Source organism: Somniosus microcephalus, chromosome 4 (assembly GCF_052327205.1).
Source record: "Somniosus microcephalus isolate GS21.2 chromosome 4, FLI_Smic_1.0, whole genome shotgun sequence".
NCBI lineage: Eukaryota > Metazoa > Chordata > Chondrichthyes > Squaliformes > Somniosidae > Somniosus > Somniosus microcephalus.
Window position 1 is genome coordinate 157,126,652 of NC_140990.1, and position 21,389 is coordinate 157,148,040.

Here is a 21,389-nt window from a genome sequence, read left to right on the forward strand (position 1 = left end):
ACACAGTGGGGAAACCATCACCGACACAATGGGAAACCGAACACCGACACTGTGGAAAACCCAACACCGACACAATGGGAAACCGAACACCGACACTGTGGAAAACCCAACACCGACTCAGTGGGAACCCCAACACCGACACAGTGGGAAACCCAACACCGACACAGTGGGAAACCCAACACCGACACAGTGGGAAACCCAACACCGACACAACGGGAAACCCAACACCGACACTGTGGGAAACCCAACACCGACACAGTGGGAAACCCAACACCGACACAGTGGGAAACCCAACACCGACACAACGGGAAACCCAACACCGACACTGTGGGAAACCCAACACCGACACAGTGGGAAACCCAACACCGACACAGTGGGAAACCCAACACCGACACAACGGGAAACCCAACACCGACACAGTGGGAAACCCAACACCGACACAGTGGGAAACCCAACACCGACACAACGGGAAACCCAACACCGACACTGTGGGAAACCCAACACCGACGCGGTGGGAAACCCAACACCGACACAATGGGAAACCCAACACCGACACAATGGGAAACCCAACACCGACACAGTGGGAAACCCAACACCGACACAGTGGGAAACCCATCACCGACACAGTGGAAACCCAACACCGACACAATGGGAAACCCATCAGCGACACAGTGGAAAACCCATCACCGACACAGGGTGCAACTCATTACCGACACGGTGGGAAACCCAACACCGACACAATGGGAAACCCATCACCGACACAGTGGGAAATCCAACACCGACACAGTGGGAAACCCATCACCGACACAAAGGGAAACCCATCACCGACACATTGGGAAACCCATCACCGACACAGTGGGAAATCCAACACCGACACGGTGAGAAACCCAACACCGACACAATGGGAAACCCAACACCAACACAGTGGAAAACCCAACACCGACACAATGGGAAATCCATCACGAACACAGTGGGAAAACCAACACCGACACAGTGGGAAACCCAACTCCGACATGGTGGGAAACCCAACACCGACACAGTGGGAAACCCAACAGCGACACAGTGGGAAGCCGAACTCCGACATGGTGGGAAACCCAATAGCGACACGGTGGGAAACCCAACACCGACACAGTGGGAAACCCAACTCCGACACGGTGGGAAACCCATCACCGACACAGTGCGAAACCCATCACTATCACAGTGGGAAACCGAACACCGACACAGTGGGAAACCCATCACCGACACGGTGGGAAACCCAACACCGACACAATGGGAAACCCATCACCGACACAGTGGGAAACCCAACATCGACACAGTGGGAAACCCAACACCGACGCAGTGGGCAACCCAACACCGACACAGTGGGAAACACATCACCGACACAGTGGGAAACCCAACACCGACACAGTGGGAAACCCATCACCGACACAGTGGGAAACCCATCACCGACACAGTGGGAAACCCAACACCGACACAGTGGGAAACATATCACCGACACAGTGGGAAACCCAACACCGACACAGTGGGAAACCCAGCACCGACACAGTGGGAAACCCAACACCGACACAGTGGGAAACCCAACACCGACACAGTGGGAAACCCAACACCGACACAGTGGGAAACCCAACACCGACACTGTGGGAAACCCAACACCGACACTGTGGGAAACCCAACACCGACACAGTGGGAAACCCAACACCGACACTGTGGGAAACCCAACACCGACACTGTGGGAAACCGAACACCGACACTGTGGGAAACCCAACACCGACACAATGGGAAACCCACACAGTGGGAATCCCAACACCGACACAGTGGGAAACCCATTACCGACACGGTGGGAAACCCATCACCGACACGGTGGGAAACCCAACACCGACAAGGTGGGAAACCCAACACCGACACAGGGGGAAACCCATCAACGATACAGTGGGAAACCCAACACTGACACAGTGGGAAACCCAACACTGACACAGTGGGAAACCCAACACCGACACAGTGGGAAACCCAACACCGACACAATGGGAAACCCAACACCGACACAGTGGGAAACCCAACACCGACACAGTGGGAAACCCACACAGTGGGAAACCCAACACCGACACAGTGGGAAACCCAACACCGACACAGTGGGAAACCCATCACCGACACGGTGGGAAACCCAACACCGACACGGTGGGAAACCCAACACCGACACGGTGGGAAACCCAACACCGACACGGTGGGAAACCCAAAACCGACACGGTGGGAAACCCAATACCGAAACAGTGGGAAACCCAACACCGACACAGTAGGAAACCCATCACGGACACAGTGGGAAACCCATCACCGATACAGTGGGAAAACCATCACCAACACAATGGGAAACCGAGCACCGACACTGTGGAAAACCCAACACCGACACAATGGGAGACCCACACAGTGGGAAACCCAACACTGAAACAGTGGGAAACCCAACACCGACACAGTGGGAAACCCATCACCGACACAGTGGGAAACCCAACACCGACACAGTGGGAAACCCATCACCGACACAGTGGGAAACCCATCACCGACACAGTGGGAAACCCAACACCGACACAGTAGGAAACCCAACATCGACACAGTGGGAAACCCAACACCGACACAGTGGGAAACCCAACACCGACACAGTGGAAAACCCATCACCGACACAGTGGGAAACCCAACACTAACACAATGGGAAACCCAACACTGACACACTGGGAAACACAACACCGACAAAATGGAAACCCATCACCTACACAATGGGAAACCCATCACCGACACAATGGGAAACCCAACACCGACACTGTTGGAAACCCAACACCGACACAGTGGGAAACCCAACACCGACACAGGGGGAAACCCAACACTGACACAGTGGGAAACCCAACACCGACACAGTGGGAAACCCAACACCGACACAGTGGGAAACCCAACACCGACAGAGTGGGAAACCCAAAACCGACAGTGGGAAACCCAACACCGACACAATGGGAAACCCATCAGCGACACATTGGGAAACCCATCAGCGACACATTGGGAAACCCATCACCGACACAGGGGGAATCCCATTACCGACACAGTGGGAAACCCAACACCGACACGGTGGGAAACCCAACACCGACACAATGGGAAACCCATCATCGACACAATGGGAAACCCATCACCGACACAGTGGGAAATCCAACACCGACACGGTGGGAAACCCAACACCGACACAATGGGAATCCCAACACCGACACGGTGGGAAACCCAACACCGACACAGTGGGAAACCCATCACCGACACAATGGGAAACCCAACACCGACACAATGGGAAACCCATCACCGACACAGTGGGAAACCCATCACCGACACAGTGGGAAACCCAACACCGACAAATTGGGAAACCAATCACCGACACAGTGGGAAACCCATCACCGACACAGTGGGAAACCCAACACTAACACAATGGGAAACCCAACACGACACAGTGGGAAACACAACACCGACAAAATGGAAACCCAACACCGACACAGTGGGAAACCCAACACCGACACAGTAGGAAACCCAACATCGACACAGTGGGAAACCCAACACCGACACAATGGGAAACCCATCACCGACACAATGGGAAACCCATCACCGACACAGTGGGAAACCCAACACCGACACAGTGGGAAACCCAACACCGACACAATGGGAAACCCATTACCGACACAATGGGAAACCCATCACCGACACAATGGGAAACCCAACACCGACACAGTGGGAATCCCAACACCGACACAATGGGAAACCCAACACCGACACAGTGGGAAACCCAACACTGACACAGTGGGAAACCCATCACCGACACAGTGGGAAACCCAACACCGACACAATGGGAAACCCAACACCGACACAGTGGGAAACCCAACACTGACACAGCGGGAAACCCAACACCGACACAATGGGAAACCCAACACCGACACAATGGGAAACCCATTACCGACACAATGGGAAACCCATCACCGACACAATGGGAAACCCATCACCGACACAGTGGGAAACCCAACACCGACACAATGGGAAACCCATTACCGACACAATGGGAAACCCATCACCGACACAATGGGAAACCCATCACCGACACAGTGGGAAACCCAACACCGACACAATGGGAAACCCAACACCGACACAGTGGGAAACCCAACACCGACACAGTGGGAATCCCCAACACCAACATGGCGGGAAATCCATCACCGACACAGTGGGTAACCCATCACCGACACAATGGGAAACCCAACACCGACACAATGGGAAACCGACACAGTGGGAAACCCAACACCGACACAATGGGAAACCCAACACCGACACAGTGGGAAACCCAACACCGACACAGTGGGAAACCCAACACCGACACAATGGGAAACCGACACAGTGGGAAACCCAACACCGACACAATGGGAAACCCAACACCGACACAATGGGAAACCGACACAGTGGGAAACCCAACACTGACACAATGGGAAACCGACACAGTGGGAAACCCAACACTGACACAGTGGGAAACCCATCACCAACACAGTGGGAAACCCAACACTGACACAATGGGAAACCCAACACCGACACAATGGGAAACCGACACAGTGGGAAACCCAACACTGACACAGTGGGAAACCCATCACCAACACAGTGGGAAACCCAACACTGACACAATGGGAAACCCAACACCGACACAATGGGAAACCGACACAGTGGGAAACCCAACACTGACACAATGGGAAACCGACACAGTGGGAAACCCAACACTGACACAATGGGAAACCGACACAGTGGGAAACCCAACACTGACACAATGGGAAACCCATCACCAACACAGTGGGAAACCCAACACTGACACAATGGGAAACCCAACACTGACACAGTGGGAAACCCAACACCGACACTGTGGGAAACCGACACAGTGGGAAACCCAACACTGACACAGTGGGAAACCCAACACCGACAAAATGGGAAACCGACACAGTGGGAAACCCAACACTGACACAATGGGAAACCCATCACCAACACAATGGGAAACCCAACACTGACACAATGGGAAACCCATCACCGACACAGTGGGAAACCCAACACCTTGCTAACAAATATCCAGACCCATCTACTGAGGAAATCTCAAAGGTAGGCTTTCAGTTTGCCTGATGCGGAGTGCACACTCTCACGCCATAGGGATACACCCCACTTACCAAAACCAAAGAACTTTGGTTGGAACCTGAGGCAGGTTAGCAACAACAAGGCTCACGGATTCCCAGGTCTACAATGGATCCTGCTGGAGTTTAACCAGCTCACACTGCACTGTGTCCACCAGTTTCCTGTGAATTGCCTGGCAAACGACATCGTCAATGGGCAGGGTTAAAATCGGCCCAGCGTTTACATTACCACATATTATAAGGGACTGAGACTAGTTGACAACCATAAAAAATCATTCTTTCTGCACCGTAGCTCTAAGTGCTGTTACATTTTGGGGTTTCCTGCTCAACATTCTAATTGGGTTCAATGCTGCTGACTCTCATGAATAATATGATTAAACCTCGTGTCCCTGAATGGTGCTTTAAACTGCCCAGTATCCGGGTTGTTAATGAAATCAAAGGGTATGAAAACCGGACTGAACCGCAACGCCAGTTTCATGCCTGGGCGGTTGTTCAGTTCTGACGTGATTCACTGCTGTCCCCCCTACCCCCACTGAATTCAAACTGACTGAAGACCTAGGTGTCCACAACCTCAGATAAACCCACCTTCAAGCACCGAGCTGGCCGTCAAAGGATCGCGACTTCAATCGTTCAGCCTGCCGTTACCTGCAGGTCTGAGACACAACTGTCAGTCCAAGCTTCCACCCTAGGTCGGGATTACGTCTTTGAACTGTGCCGGATAACTTGAACTAGTTGTCATTAAAATCAGACATTAAGAAACCTTGCACCTTTAATGACATCGTTTAGCTGCTGTTTACAGTGTTCAAACACAAGATGGTGCATCTGTAACACGTCTGGAGCTCCTATGGGTCATACTCAATAGCTTGGGCCATTTAAATAATTCAGTAACATATTGATCATATTGACATATTATACAGATCAGCCATGATCTAATTGAAGGGCGGAACAGGCTCGGGTTTAAGTGTTTACTCCTGTTCCTATGTTCCTCTGTACAACCCTTTGTTGGAATGACACAGGTTCATTGACTTTGCCTTGTCACACTGTAACATGCCACAACATACCTCACAAACCCAGCTAACAGAAACCAGCCTCAAACAGTGTACTGAAGGGAGCTATAAAAAACAATCAGCAAACTAATACAGAGATTTTAGTCAATTTCCACATATCTATTAACTGATGCCTATAACTCACTAAATCCACAGTATATTTAAATATAAATAAGAACAAATGTACAGGGGCTTAAAACCTTTAAACCCATGCCAAGCCTTATGTAAACCCCTGACTTCCTATGAAACCCAAGATAATGTCACATTGGTGCAGCTGGTATCACTCTTCTGAGGCTGTGGCGGAGAAATGCATTGTTAGGGCAGTGTAGAGGGAGCTTTACTCTGTATCTAACCCGTGCTGTACCTGCCCTGGGAGTGTTTGATGAGACAGTGTAGAGGGAACTTTACTCTGTATCTAACCCGTGCTGTACCTGCCCTGGGAGTGTTTGACGGGACAGTGTAGAGGGAGCTTTACTCTGTATCTAACCCGTGCTGTACCTGCCCTGGGAGTGTTTGATAGGACAGTGTAGAGGGAACTTTACTCTGTATCTAACCCGTGCTGTACCTGCCCTGGGAGTGTTTGACGGGACAGTGTAGAGGGAGCTTTACTCTGTATCTAACCCGTGCTGTACCTGCCCTGGGAGTGTTTGATGGGACAGTGTAGAGGGAGCTTTACTCTGTATCTAACCCGTGCTGTACCTGCCTTGGGAGTGTTTGATGGGACAGTGTAGAGGGAGCTTTACTCTGTATCTAACCCGTGCTGTACCTGCCCTGGGAGTGTTTGATGGGACAGTGTAGAGGGAGCTTTACTCTGTATCTAACCCGCGCTGTACCTGCCCTGGGAGTGTTTGATGGGACAGTGTAGAGGGAGCTTTACTCTGTATCTAACCCGTGCTGTACCTGCCCTGGGAGTGTTTGATGGGGCAGTGTAGAGGGAGCTTTACTCTGTATCTAACCCGTGCTGTACCTGCCCTGGGAGTGTTTGATGGGGCAGTGTAGAGGGAGCTTTACTCTGTATCTAACCCGTGCTGTACCTGCCCTGGGAGTGTTTGATGGGACAGTGTAGAGGGAGCTTTACTCTGTATCTAACCCGTGCTGTACCTGCCCTGGGAGTGTTTGATGGGACAGTGTAGAGGGGTCTTTACTCTGTATCTAACCCGTGCTGTACCTGCCCTGGGAGTGTTTGACGGGACAGTGTAGAGGGGTCTTTACTCTGTATCTAACCCATGCTGTACCTGCCCTGGGAGTGTTTGATGGGACAGTGTAGAGGGAGCTTTATTCTGTATCTAACCCGTGCTGTACCTGCCCTGGGAGTGTTTGATGGGACTGTGTAGAGGGAGCTTTACTCTGTATCTAACCCGTGCTGTACCTGCGCTGGGAGTGTTTGATGGGACAGTGTAGAGGGAACTTTACTCTGTATCTAACCCATGCTGTACCTGCCCTGGGAGTGTTTGGTGTGACAGTGCAGAGGGATATTTACTCTGTATCTAACCCGTGCTGTACCTGCCCTGGGAGTGTTTGATGGGACAGTGTAGAGGGAGCTTTACTCTGTATCTAACCCGTGCTGTACCTGCCCTGGGATAAAGTACAGAGATGGGGCTCCTTGCGTACATTGCCAGCCCATTGACCTCCAGCCGTGTTGTGTCCTGTGATGATGTGGTCACTGTTTAGTTAACCTGCTGTTCTTTTGGCTCCCGCAGACCTGACCTCCTGAGGTCAGATGGCATCATGCCGAGTATGGAAGTTGGCCCAGCTCACTCACCCGTTTCCGGCAGCCCGAAGTTGACCACCCCCCCGGGGAAGGCGAGGTACCGCAGCAAGCCACGGCACCGGCGCGGCAACAGCAAGGGCAGCCACCAGGAATTTGCGGGGGTTCTGCGGGCTATCACGGCCCCAGAGGAGTGCGCCCTCCACCACCAGCACCGCCTTGGAGATGCTGCCAGCTGTGTGCACAACCTAAAGTACTTTGGCCCCGCAGCAGCGCTGAGGAGCCCTCACACTGATCACCTACAGTGCAAGATGTCCGGCTCCAGCCCCGACCTTATCTCCACCATGCTGGCCGCGACCTGCAGGAGGGGCTCGGAGAATGGGGGCACGGTGGACTGCGGGCACGGTGCCGCCGGTCAGGGCACCATGTGCCAAAACTGCAGGGAGCTGAAGGGTGGCACAAGAGTTGAGAGACTGTCCAACGGAAGCGAACTGGGCCCAGCCAGCCCGAGCCTCTCCCAATCGCCAGCGCATCCCCCCGTGGCTCACTACGAGAGCCCCAGGCTTCAGGAGAGCAGCAGGCCCTTGGAGGAGAAGCAAGCAGAAAGCTGCAAAGCAGGGTCTTCCCTGAGTACCCCTCAGCACCTCACCCCACCCACACTACCTCACAAGCTGAGAGCTCTCAGAAAGGAGGTAAGGATACAACTTATCCACCAGGCGGTTCCAAAGCTTGGCTCATGAGAAAATAACGAATCAGGGCAATTCCCCCAGTATTAGGTTGATGTTGTGTATATGGACTTTCAAAAGGTGTTTGACAAAATACCACACAATAGACTTGTTAGCAAAATTGAAGCCCATGGGATTACAGTGACAGTGGCAGCAGGGATACAAAATTGGTTAAGAGACAAAAAGCAGAGAGTAGTGGTGAACTGTTGTTTTTCAGATTGGAGCAAAGCATACATTCGTGTCCCCCAGGAGTCAGTATTAGGACCACTGCTCTTTTTGATATATATTAATGACCTGGGCTTGGGTATGCGGGGCATAATTTCAAAGTTTGCAGATGATACGAAACTCGGAAATGAAATAAACAGTGAGGCGGACTTCAGGAGGACAGAGACAGACTGGTAAAATGGGCAGACACATGGCAGATGAAATTTAACAAGGAGAAGTGTGAAGTGATTCATTTTGGAAGGAAGAATGAGGAGAGGCAATATAAACTAAATGTTACAATTTTAAAGGGGGTGCAGGAACAGAGGGACCTGGGGGGTGTCTCAATAATAATCCAATTTCAAAAGGGAATTGGATAATATTTGAAGTGGAAATATTTGCAGGGCTATGGGGAAAGAGCGGGGGAGTGGAACTAACTGGAGAGCTCTTCAAAGGAGCCGGCACAAGCTCAATGGGCCGAATGGGGCCTCCTTCTGTGCTGCAGCATTCTAGGATTCTATACATTCTATGAACTCTTAACTTTTGGACTGTGTGTTGTTCCTTCGCCTTCATTAGCTGCAGAGCGCCTTCCACAACCTCAGAACGTTCCAAAGCGCTTTGCAGCTAATGAAGTACTTTTTGGAGTGTAGTCACTGTTGTGATGTGGGAAACACGGCAGCCAATTTGCAAGAGCAAGATCCCACAAACAACAGTGAGATAATAACCAGATAATCTGTTTTTATGTTGATTGAGGGATAAATATTGTCCAGGACACTGGGGATATCTCCCCTGCTCTTCTTCGAAGTAGTGCCATGGGATCTTTTACATCCACCCAAGAGAGCAGATGGGGCCTCGGTTTAATGTCTCATCCAAAAGACTGCAGTTCCAATAGTGCAGCACTCCACCGATGTGTTAGTCTGGATTATGTGCTGAAATCTCTGGAGTGGGACTTGAACCCATGATCTTCTGACTCCGAGAGTGCTACCCACTGAGCCACGGCTAACACCTGACAATCTCTCCTCATTCTGTAGTCATTAATGGTGTTGCAGTTTTTCCAACTCTCCGATATTTGACAGGAGTCTGGAGAATGAGATCACCGTTTATCACTGTTCTGCCGTGTAGTGGCTGATAGAGGAACATAGGACCAGGAGGAGCCATTCAGCCCCTTGAGCCTGCTCCGCCATTCAGTTAGATCATGGCTGATCTGTAGCTCAACCTCGTTTTCCCACCTATGATCCATAACCCTCAACACCCTAACCTAACAAAATTTATCAATCTCAGTCTTGAAAGCTCCAGTTGAACCCCAACCTTTAGGGAAGAGAGTTACAGATTTCTACTACCCTTTGGGTGAAACTATCTGATTCGTTGTGGTCTGAATTCCTTTAGTGTGTCAGTGGGGAGGGTGGGCACTCAGAAGATTAATGTCGGGGTGCCGGTGGTGGGGGGATGGACAGTGTCAGCACAGGCTTCATCCTTCAATACTGTATTTATTCTTTAAGGAAAGGGCCCCCTGCATCAGAGGATTGAGCAGGAGGAGCCAACTCAGCCCGACTACAAATCAAAAGATAAATTACTGACCTCCACCCAGCTGTGTAGAGGAAAGGCAGCACAGACCTCATCCCTGAGAAAGAGATGGGGAGACGGAGATGGGGAGACGGAGGGGGAGTGAGAGAGACAAAGGGGGAGTGAGAGAGACACAGGTGGAAAGACACGGGGGGAGGGAGAGTGTGTCAGGGAGAGTGAGACAGAGAAAGAGGGAGAGCCACAGAGAGACAGACAGATAGACAGACTTTACTAGTCCAGTAAACTAATCACTATGCTACTGGACTGCAGCAAGTGGTGAGAGAACCAACACGAGGAAAAACCTACTTGACCTCGTCCTCACCAAACTACCTGTCGCAGATGCATCTGTCCATGACGGCATTGGTAGCAGTGACCACCGCATAGTCCTTGTGGAGACAAAATCTTGTCTTCACACTGAGGACACCCTCCATCGTGTTGTGTGGCACTACTACCGTGCTAAATGGGATAGATTCAAAACAGATAGAGCAACTCAAAACTGGGCATCCATGAAGTGCTGCGGGCCATCAGCACCAGCAGAATTTAATTCCACCACAATCTATAACCTCATGGCCTGGCATATCCCTCATTCTACCATTACCATCAAGCCAGGGGACCAACCCTGGTTCAATGAGGAGTGCAGAAGAGCATGCCAGGAGCAGCACCAGGCGTACCTAAAAATGAGGTGCCAACCTGGGGAAGCTGCAACACAGGACTACATGCATGCTAAAAGGCCTGCTATAGACAGGGCTAAGTGATTCCACAATCAACGGATCAGATCAAAGCTCTGCAGTCCTGCTACATCCAGTTGTGAATGGTGGTGAACAATTAAACAACTAAGGAGGCTCCAGGAATATCTCATTCTCAATGATGATAGAGCCCAGCACGTGAGTGCAAAAGACAAGGCTGAAGCGTTTGCAACCATCTTCAGCTAGAAGTGTTGAGTGGATGATTCATATCGGCCTCCTCCTGCGGTCCCCACCATCACTGAAGCCATTCTTCAGCCAATTCGATTCACTCCACGTGATATCAAGAAATAGCTGAGCGCACTGGATACAGCAAAGGCTATGGTCCCTGACAATATCCCGGCTATCGTGCTGAAGACTTGTGCTCCAGAACTAGCCACGCCTCTAGCCAAGCTGTTCCAGTACAGCTACAACACTGGCATCTATCCGACAATGTGGAAAACTGCCCAGGTACGTCCTGTCCACAAAAAACAGGACAAATCCAACCCGGCCAATTACCGCCCATCAGTCCACTCTCAGTCATCAGCAAAGTGATGGAAGGTGTCATCGACGGTGCTATCAAGCGGCACTTACTCACCAATAACCTGCTCACTGATACTCAGTTTGGGTTCCGCCAGGACAACTCGGCTCCAGACCTCATTACTGCCTTGGTCCAAACATGGACAAAAGAGCTGAATTCCAGAGGTGAGGTGAGAGTGACTGCCCTTGACATCAAGGCAGCATTTGACCAAGTGTGGCTTCAAGGAGCTCTAGTAAAATTGAAGTCAATGGGAATCGGGGGGAAAACTCTCCACTAGCTGGAGTCATACCGAGCACAAAGGAAGATGGCTGTGGTGGTTGGAGGTCAATCATCTCAGCCCCAGGCCGTCGCTGCAGGAGTTCCTCAGGACAGTGACCTATGCCCAACCATTTTCAGCTGCTTCATCAATGACCTTCCCTCCATCATAAGGTCAGAAATGGGGATGTTCGCTGATGATTGCAGAGTGTTCAGTTCCATTCACAACTCCTCAGTTAATGAAGCAGTCCATGCCTGCATGCAGCAAGACCTGGATGACATTCAGGCTTGGACTGATAAGTGGCAAGTAACATTTGCGCCACAGAAGTGCCAGGCAATGACTATCTCCAACAAGCGAGAGTCTAATCACCACCCCTTGACATTCAATGGCAATACCATCGCCAAATCCCCCACTATCAACATCCTGGGGGTCACCATTGACCAAAAACTTAACTAGACCAGCCACATAAATACTGTGGCTACAAGAGCAGGTCAGAGGCTGGGTATTCTGTGGTGAGTGTCTCACCTCCTGACTCCCCCAAAGCCTTTCCACCATCTACAAGGCACAAGTAAGGAGTGTGATGGAATATTCTCCACTTGCCTGGATGAGTGCAGCTGCAACAACACTCAAAAAGCTCGATACCATCCAGGACAAAGCAGTCCGCTTGATTGGCACCCCATCCACCACCTTAAACATTCACTCCCTCCACCACCGGCATACCGTGGCTGCAGTGTGTATCATCTACAAGATGCACTGCAGCAACTCGCCGAGGCTTCTTCAGCAGCACCTCCCAAACCCGCAACCTCTACCACCTAGAAGGACAAGGGCAGCAGGCGCATGGGAACACCACCACCTCCAAGTTCCCCTCCACGTCACACACCATCCTGACTTGGAAATAGATCGCCGTTCCTTCATCGTCACTGGGTCAAAATCCTGGAACTCCCTCCCTAACCTTCACCACACGGACTGCAGCGGTTCAAGAAGGCAGCTCACCATCACCTTCTCAAGGGCAATTAGGGATGGGCAATAAATGCTGGCCTTGCCAGCGATGCCCACATCCCAGGAACGAATAAAAAAAAGACAGACCTGAGCACTGCAACAGCCAATATTAGCATTTTGAGCACACAGAATGGGGACCTTCTGGTCTTCACCAGGTAGTGCCTCTACTCAGTCACTCATCAGGGAAGCTGGTTAGGGTTTCCTTGTACAAAGCTCAATATGAATTTCTCAACAAAGCAAAGGCTTTAAATGACCGTCACTCCTGAACCGTTCAGAAAGCACTGAGTGATTGTACTGGTGAAGGTATAACAGCTCAGCTCAGGATCTGATATCTCTCAAGCTGGGAATGTCAATGCCAAACCAGCACTTGTCAGTAGGAGGCATAATTCTGTGATTGGATAGTGATGTACCGGACGTTTTATACAGTGAGAGCCAAGGCCCACAGTGCAGACAGCCCCAAGTTTGAACAGAGGAGAAGTGATTGTGTGACACCAAGATTACAGGAGGAAGGGAGGTGAGGAGTTCCACAGTTTTGAATTCCCAGAAACGAATGAGTAGGAGATGGGTCAGTGAGTCTTGGGAATAACAACAGAAAACGCTGGAAAAACTCAGCAGGCCAGGCAACATCCGTGGAGAGAGAAAGAGTTAACGTTTCAGGTCGAAACCCTTCTTCAGAACTGAGAAAAAAGCAGGAAATGAAACAGATTAAAAGGCCAGTTTGGGGGCTGTGAAATGGGGGAGGGGATGAAAGAACATAAGGAAAGGTCTGAGAGGTGAAGGGACATTAAGAGATATTCAAGATGAGACGAGATGGTAATAGGACAGGTAAAGAGACAAAAGACGGCTCTAGATGAAGTGTGAAATGTGCTGACAGAATGAGAGACAGCTGCCATGTGGGAGAGAAAAAAAGGAAAAGGCACAAACCAAAGGTGTGGATAAAAAATACAATAGGGGCCGAGGTTATGATCTGAGTCTTGGGAGTCGATATTAACTTCCACCCCCCACACCACGACAGGCAGGAGAGGAAGGGGGTTAAAAATTTAAAATCCAGCCAGTCAATCTGGCCAGCTGCCAGGCGGGAAAATGATAATGAGGTCCTGCCGTTAAATTTGGCAGGATCTCCGCGTTCCCGGTCTCACCGAATTTGCTCCACACTACCGCACTCGCCCGCACTCTCCCCGCCTCCCTGTAAATATCGGGGCTTTGGTTTCAACAAATTGGAGGAGAGGAGCATGTTGTACTTGAAGCTTAGAAGGAAGAAGAGATGAAAGCTGAGAGGAGGAGTAATCATAGTAATATTGATGAAGTGGAGAGTCAAGGAGAGGTATGAGCGAGAGAGATTGGAGGCTGCAGGTGAGAAACGAGCCCAATGGAAATGCTTCATGACACGTTATCATGTGAAAGATTCCTTACATTTTTCTTGAATCATGCACTAACACAGATTCAGACAGCCTGTGAGAGTGCGTCAGTCTCCTGATACTTGTGTTGGGATTGGCTTCTGATTCCATCGTGTGCTATCATTTGATGTAACATTACACTCTGCTCATCTCACTGACTGCTGACGGGGTCAGTTGGAGGACTGTGTTGTCAGCAGAGCATGTTTCAAGCTGTTGATTCTACACCACCTGCTAACTGTGAGAAGGGCACGGGTGGGCAGGACTATGTGCCACGTTGCTCTGAGTGTGAATCATGTAACAGTGCATCCCAGGTAGAGGGTCAGAGGCACATGGAACAATCCCCAGGGATGGGGTCATTACCATAATAGGGAGAGGGAGCAACACGGACACCAACCCAGGAGAGAAGTCCGAATCTCAGAGCAGAACCCCGTCACTCCAACAAGGGGAACCACGGGATTCAGTACAGGTTAGATACAACAACAACAACTTGCATTTATATAAAGAAAGACTCGCATTTATAGAGCGCCTTTCACGACCTCAGGACGCACCTAAGCACTTTACAGCCAATGAAGTACTTTTGAAGTGTAGTCACTGTTGTAATGTAGGAAACGCTGCAGCCAATTTGTGCACAGCAAGCTCCCACAAACAGCAATGTGATAATGACCAGATAATCTGTTTTTGTAATGTTGATTGAGGGATAAATATTGGCCAGGACACCGGGGATAACTCCCCTGCTTGTCTTCGAAATAGTGCCATGGGGTCTTTTACATCCACCTGTGAGAGCAGACGGGGCCGCGGTTTAACGTCTCATCCAAAAGACGGCACCTCTGACAATGCAGCACTCCCTCATCTCAGCACTGCACTGGAGTGTCAGTCTAGATTTTTGTGCTCAAGTCTCTGGAGTGGGACTTGAACCCACAACGTCCTGACTCAGAGTCGAGGGTGCTGCCCACTGAGCCACAACGTCCCAAGGCGCGTCATAAGACGTTATCAAACAAAATTTGACACAGAGCCACCTAAGGAGATATTTCGACAAGTGAGCAAAAGCTTGGTGAAAGAGTTTCGTTTTAAGAAGCTTAGGGCCTAGGCAGGAGTGAAGGAAATCGGATTTGCACAAGAGGCCAGGATTGAAGGAGAGCAGAGATCTCGGAGGCATGTAGGGCTGGTTGCAGAGATAGGGAGGAGTGAGACCATGAAGGGATTTGAAAACAAGGATGAGAATTTTTTAATTGAGACGTTGCCGGACTGGGAGCCAATGTAGGTCAGTGAGCACAGGAGTGATGGGTGATTGGGACTTGGTGCGAGTTAGGACATGGGCAGCAGAGTTTTGCTTGAGCTGAAGTTTGTCGGCTGGAAGATGGGAGTCTAGTGGTATCAAAGGCATAGATGAGGGTTTCAGTAGCAGGTGAGCTGAGGCAGTTGCGGAGGCAGGTGATGTCACGCAGGTAGAAGTAGGCGGTCTTAGTGATGGAAATGATAATCCGGTCGGAAGCTCATCTTGGAGTCAAGAAGCATGCAAAGGTTGCAAACGATTTGGTTCAGCCTCAGACAGTTGCCAGGGAGAAGGAAGGAGTCAGTGGCTAGGGAACGGAGTTTGTGGCGGGGACCGAGGACAATGGCTTTGGTCTTCTCAATCTTTAGTTGGAGGAAATTTCTGCTCATCCAATACTGGAGGTCGGACAGGCAAGTGCAGTTCCACCCAACTGAGTGAGGCTGCCTCTTCACTGTCCCATCAAACACGCCCAAGGCAGGTACAGCACAGGTTAGCTACAGAGTAAAGCTCCCTCTACACTGTCCCATCAAACACTCCCAGGGCAGGTACAGCACGGGTTAGATACAGAGTAAAGCTCCCTCTACACTGTCCCATCAATCACCCCCAGGGCAGGTACAGCACGGGTTAGATACAGAGTAAAGCTCCCTCTACACTGCCCCATCAAACACTCCCAGGGCAGATACAGCACGGGTTAGATACAGAGTAAATCTCCCTCTACACTGTCCCATCAAACACTCCCAGGGCAGGTACAGTATGGGTTAGATACAGAGTAAAGCTCCCTCTACACTATCCCATCAAACACTCCCAGGGCAGGTACATCACGGGTTAGATACAGAGTAAAGCTCCCTCTACACTGTCCCATCAAACACTCCCAGGGCAGGTACATCACGGGTTAGATACAGAGTAAAGCTCCCTCTACACTGTCCCATCAAACACTCCCAGGGCAGGTACATCACGGGTTAGATACAGAGTAAAGCTCCCTCTACACTGTCCCATCAAACACTCCCAGTGCAGGTACAGCTCGGGTTAGATAGAGAGTAAAGCTCCCTCTACACTGTCCCATCAAACACTCCCAGGGCAGGTACAGCACAGGTTAGATACAGAGTAAAGCTCCCTCTACACTGTCCCATCAAACACTCCCAGGGCGGGTACAGCACGGGTTAGATACAGAGTAAAGTTCCATCTACACTGTCCCACCAAACACTCCCAGTGCAGGTACAGCTTGGGTTAGATAGAGAGTAAAGCTCCCTCTACACTATGAATTAGCTGCAACTTCAGAGCAGTGCCAATTCCAACCTGTGGGATCTCTGATTGTGAATTCAAACTTAGTGCTGAATGAGGCGTTGTTTAATCTCAGGAACAACGGGCACTCTGTACTGCCCCAACTGAGTACCTGTTTTTGAAGCACGGTATTGTATTAAGCAGGACAAGAAATCAAGCATTGTTAGGAATGTGTGAACCTTAGCTGATGTAACCTAAGTAAGAAGCTCGTGCCTTCAGTGTATGTGCTGTATGGGACACCGTGTGGCATTGTTTTCTGTTGGTCACAGAATGGAGACGACTCCTCCGAGGAAGAGGAGGGAGAAGTGGACAGTGAGGTGGAGTTTCCCCGCAGACAGAGGTAAGACATCAAATGCAGCCACCCTACGTGGATGAAAATTTCCTCCCCTTCCGAGTGTTACGTTGCAACGCAGAGAGTGAGCCGTAGGATATTCCAACGTGGGTTGCAACACTGTTGTACCCAATCTATCCTCACCCGACCTCCACAAGGCCTTGAAACAATGAAACCATGGTGTGAGGTCTGGTTGAAGCCTGGGCAGCTGTGGTACAGTCAGTCATAGAATAGAATCATAGAATCTTACAGTACAGAATCTGACAGCCATTCAGCCCATCGATCCTGTGCCAGTTCTTTGAAAGAGCTATCCAATTAGTCCCACTCCCTCCGCTCTTTCCCCATAGCCCTGAATGTTTTTCCTTTTCAAGTATATAGCCAGCCCAGTCAGTATGCCCCTAACCTAAAACTTCTCAGGTTCCCCAGTGAAATAGTAAGTTTACACAGCCCAGGGTTCCAGCCCTTGATCTTGCTGAATTAGCTGAGCTCGGATGAGGTAGAAGCAGGAACACCAACATTGACCTCTGGGTTAATCGGGGTGTCTGCCCCTGATTGCCGTCCGATGACTCCAGATGTAGGTCGGGTGAGGATAGATTGGTGCAACCCACGTTGGAATATCCTATCAACACTCACTGTCACAGCCACTTGGGTGAAGCACCAGAGGGTCCCTAGCGCCCATGAAACTGTGCCCCAGCAAGAAAGGAGGGGAGAAAATTGTCAGGAAAAAAATTCTGATAAAAAGTATTTCATCCGCTGTTTGTCCATCACACCTCAAAATCTCACACAGACAAAGTGAATGTCCGGCACCTGATTGGCTCAAATATCATATTAATATTAGAGCAACAAATAACTGAGCAAATAGGAAATCCGCCAATGACCAGTCAGGAAGCAGCAGTCAGCAAACCACAACCAATAAAACAAGCAGCAAAGAGCTGCCGCTCCTTTCCAGGAACAAGGGAAATCATTCAAAATGTTTGCTGAAAATACTTGTGCTGCCATCTTCTTTTGTCAATAACCTGAGGACACAGCATTAAAAGTAAGCTTTGTAATGAAATATACAGGCAAAAAGATGCACAATTCACCACAAAATCGTTTATTTTACCCATACCTTTTTGCGTATTTGAAATCTCTCCAACAATGTTTCCTTCAGAGGCCTGCTCCTCGCTCAGAAGCCTGGGGCTCGAGTTTTAAATGTCCCTTCCAATGTGGTTTCTTCTGCTGTGCTTTCTGGACAGTTATTTTGCTATCAGATTCTGCCCTATCACACGAACAGTCCTATTTTCCACAGGACCCTCTTTTTTTTGGATTTTCAGTTTTCCTTAGTTATTCCATTTTTTGTGACCGTATTTTTTTAACTGTGGGCCTCGATCACTCGTGGACAACCCGAGGACCCTTTCTCATGGGTTTTTCCTTTTGTATTTTTGGTGTTGCGCCTTGTTCCTTTCCAGGGCAAGTTTGGTCTGACAGAATTCCTCCTCTTCCCTCATCCTCCATCAAAACGTACCCCATCTCTTCCTTAGCAGCAACCAAGGCCTCCCCCAGCAACCAAGGCCATCCCCCAGCAACCAAGGCCATCCCCCAGCAACCAAAGCCTTCCCCCAGCAACCAAGGCCTCCCACCAGCAACCAAGGCCTCCCCCCAGCAACCAAGGCCTCCCCCCAGCAACCAAGGCCTCCCCCCAGCAACCAAAGCAGCCTCCCCCCAGCAACCAAAGCAGCCTCCCCCCAGCAACCAAGGCCTCCCCCCAGCAACCCAGGCCTCCCCCCGCAACCCAGGCCTCCCCCCGGCAACCAAGGCCTCCCCCCAGCAACCCAGGCCTCCCCCCAGCAACCAAAGCCTCCCCCCAGCAACCCAGGCCTCTTCCCAGCAACCAAAGCCTCCTCCCAGCAACCCAGGCCTCTCCCCAGCAACCCAGGCCTCCTCCCAGCAACCCAGGCCTCCCCCCAGCAACCCAGGCCTCCTCCCAGCAACCCAGGCCTCCCCCCAGCAACCAAAGCCTCCCCCCAGCAACCAAAGCCTCCCCCCAGCAACCAAAGCCTCCCCCCAGCAACCCAGGCCTCCCCCCAGCAACCAAAGCCTCCCCCAGCAACCAAAGCCTCCCCCCAGCAACCAAAGCCTCCCCCCAGCAACCCAGGCCTCCCCCCAGCAACCAAAGCCTCCCCCAGCAACCCAGGCCTCCCCCTAGCAACCCAGGCCTCCCCCCAGCAACCCAGGCCTCCCCCCAGCAACCCAGGTCTCCCGCCAGCAACCCAGGCCTCCCCCAGCAACCAAAGCCTCCCCCCAGCAACCACGGCCTCCCCCCAGCAACCAAAGCCTCCCCCCAGCAACCCAGGCCTCCCCCCAGCAACCAAAGCCTCCCCCCAGCAACCAAAGCCTCCCCCCCAGCAACCAAAGCCTCCCCCCAGCAACCCAGGCCTCCCCCCAGCAACCAAAGCCTCCCCCAGCAACCCAGGCCTCCCCCTAGCAACCCAGGCCTCCCCCCAGCAACCCAGGCCTCCCCCCAGCAACCCAGGTCTCCCCCCAGCAACCCAGGCCTCCCCCAGCAACCAAAGCCTCCCTCCAGCAACCAAGGCCTCCCCCCAGCAACCAAGGCCTCCCCCCAGCAACCAATGCCTAACCCCGCCCCTCCATTTGAGGAGGTCACTAACATGGTGGATAGGGGCGTGTCTATGGATATTGTTCATATGGACTTTCAGAAGGCATTTGATAAGGTTCGGCACAAGAGTGCACGGAAATCGAGGTAACCTTGTGACATAGGTTGGTTGGAAGGAGGAGACGGAGAGTAATGATAAACTAAATGTTGGCAGAATGTGACAAGTGGTGTTCCCCTGTGATCTGTACTGGGACCTCAGATTTTCACCATATGTATCAGTGACTTGGATGAAGGGATAGAGAGTTGTATGTCAAAATTTTCAGATGACACTAACTTAGGAAGCACAGTAAGTTGTGTAGATGGGAGCAGAAAGTTACAAAGGGATATAGACAGACTAAGTGAGTGCGCAAACTATAGCAAATGGAGTTCAATGTGGGAAAGTGTGACGTCATCCACTTTGGATCCAAGAAAGACAAATCGTAATATTTCCTTAATGGATTAGAATATTAACTTGGTGAGAGACTAGGAGCTGTGGAGGAGCAAAAGGATTTAGGCATCTGTTGTGTATGTAACCTGTTCCACCTTAAGAGAGCTTAAGCCTGTTCCACCTTAAGAGATGTACTACTTTCTCAGGCTGCTGTAGACGTAATACCGGGGGTGAACACACCGGTATATAAGCACTGTGCAGTAATCTTGTATTCAGAATAGTCCCTACCTCCAACCAGTAAAGACCTGTTTTATTGTTACTGATTAAGTCTGAGTATTAATTACTTGAACAACTCACAGACTTAACACTGGCGACGAGTCTGATTCGGACCCTGCGGCAGTCACTCCACGGCAGCTTCGTCCACAGCCAGGACGTTGCAGAGAGGTTTCCACCCTCTCCACCCCACTGGAAGACATCCTGACCTCGGAGCCTCCATCGGCGACCGTCAGCTTCTTCTCCAGCTTGGTGGTGGGTAAGCCGTTGTCTGAGCCGGGCAGCGACGCGACAGGCAGTCGACCGCATTGGCCGCACGAACGGGGCTGGGGGAGCCGGAGGAATAGGGCGCGAGAGCCGCTTCGAGCGGGAGGCGTTTCAACAGAGCGATCGCATCTCCTGATAAGGGCCGAGAGCCGCGAGAGCGATCGCATCTCCAGATAAGGGCCGAGAGCCGCTTCGGTCGGGAGCCACTTCGCGATCCAGCGATCGCATCCGCTGATAAGGGCCGCACTCGGGCGATCGCGGCGAAGATAAGGGCCGCACTCGGGGGCTGAAGGGAGACGGCGTCGGGGGGGACGGGTGAAGACCGCCAAGCGCGGGAAAACCGCCATTTTGTGGGCGGAGGACGACGGCAAGAGCGGGAAGCCGCCATCTTTGATAACAAGTAAAGAAAATAAAATCTGAGAAATTGCAAATCTACAATGCCTAAACATGGGAATATTAGCACCTTTGATAGTGACCTCGAAGGTTGGGCCATATATGTTGAAAGAGTAAAAAATTATTGTAAGGTCAATAAAATTCGTGACCAAGATAAAGCTCTAACATTATTAAATTTAATGGGTGCGAAGACATACGGGCAATTGAAACACCTGTTAT

The 21,389-nt window shown here is 51.1% G+C and overlaps 1 protein-coding gene across 1 annotated transcript in view; it reads left to right on the forward strand.

Annotated features, from left to right (window-relative positions):
• The window catches only part of map3k13 (mitogen-activated protein kinase kinase kinase 13), a 265,870-nt gene that overhangs the window by 173,412 nt on the left and 71,069 nt on the right, over positions 1-21,389 (forward strand). Inside the window, 2 exon segments of the mRNA XM_085985387.1 lie at positions 7,921-8,620; positions 17,156-17,226. Coding sequence (XP_085841513.1) covers positions 7,921-8,620; positions 17,156-17,226 — 771 coding nt within the window.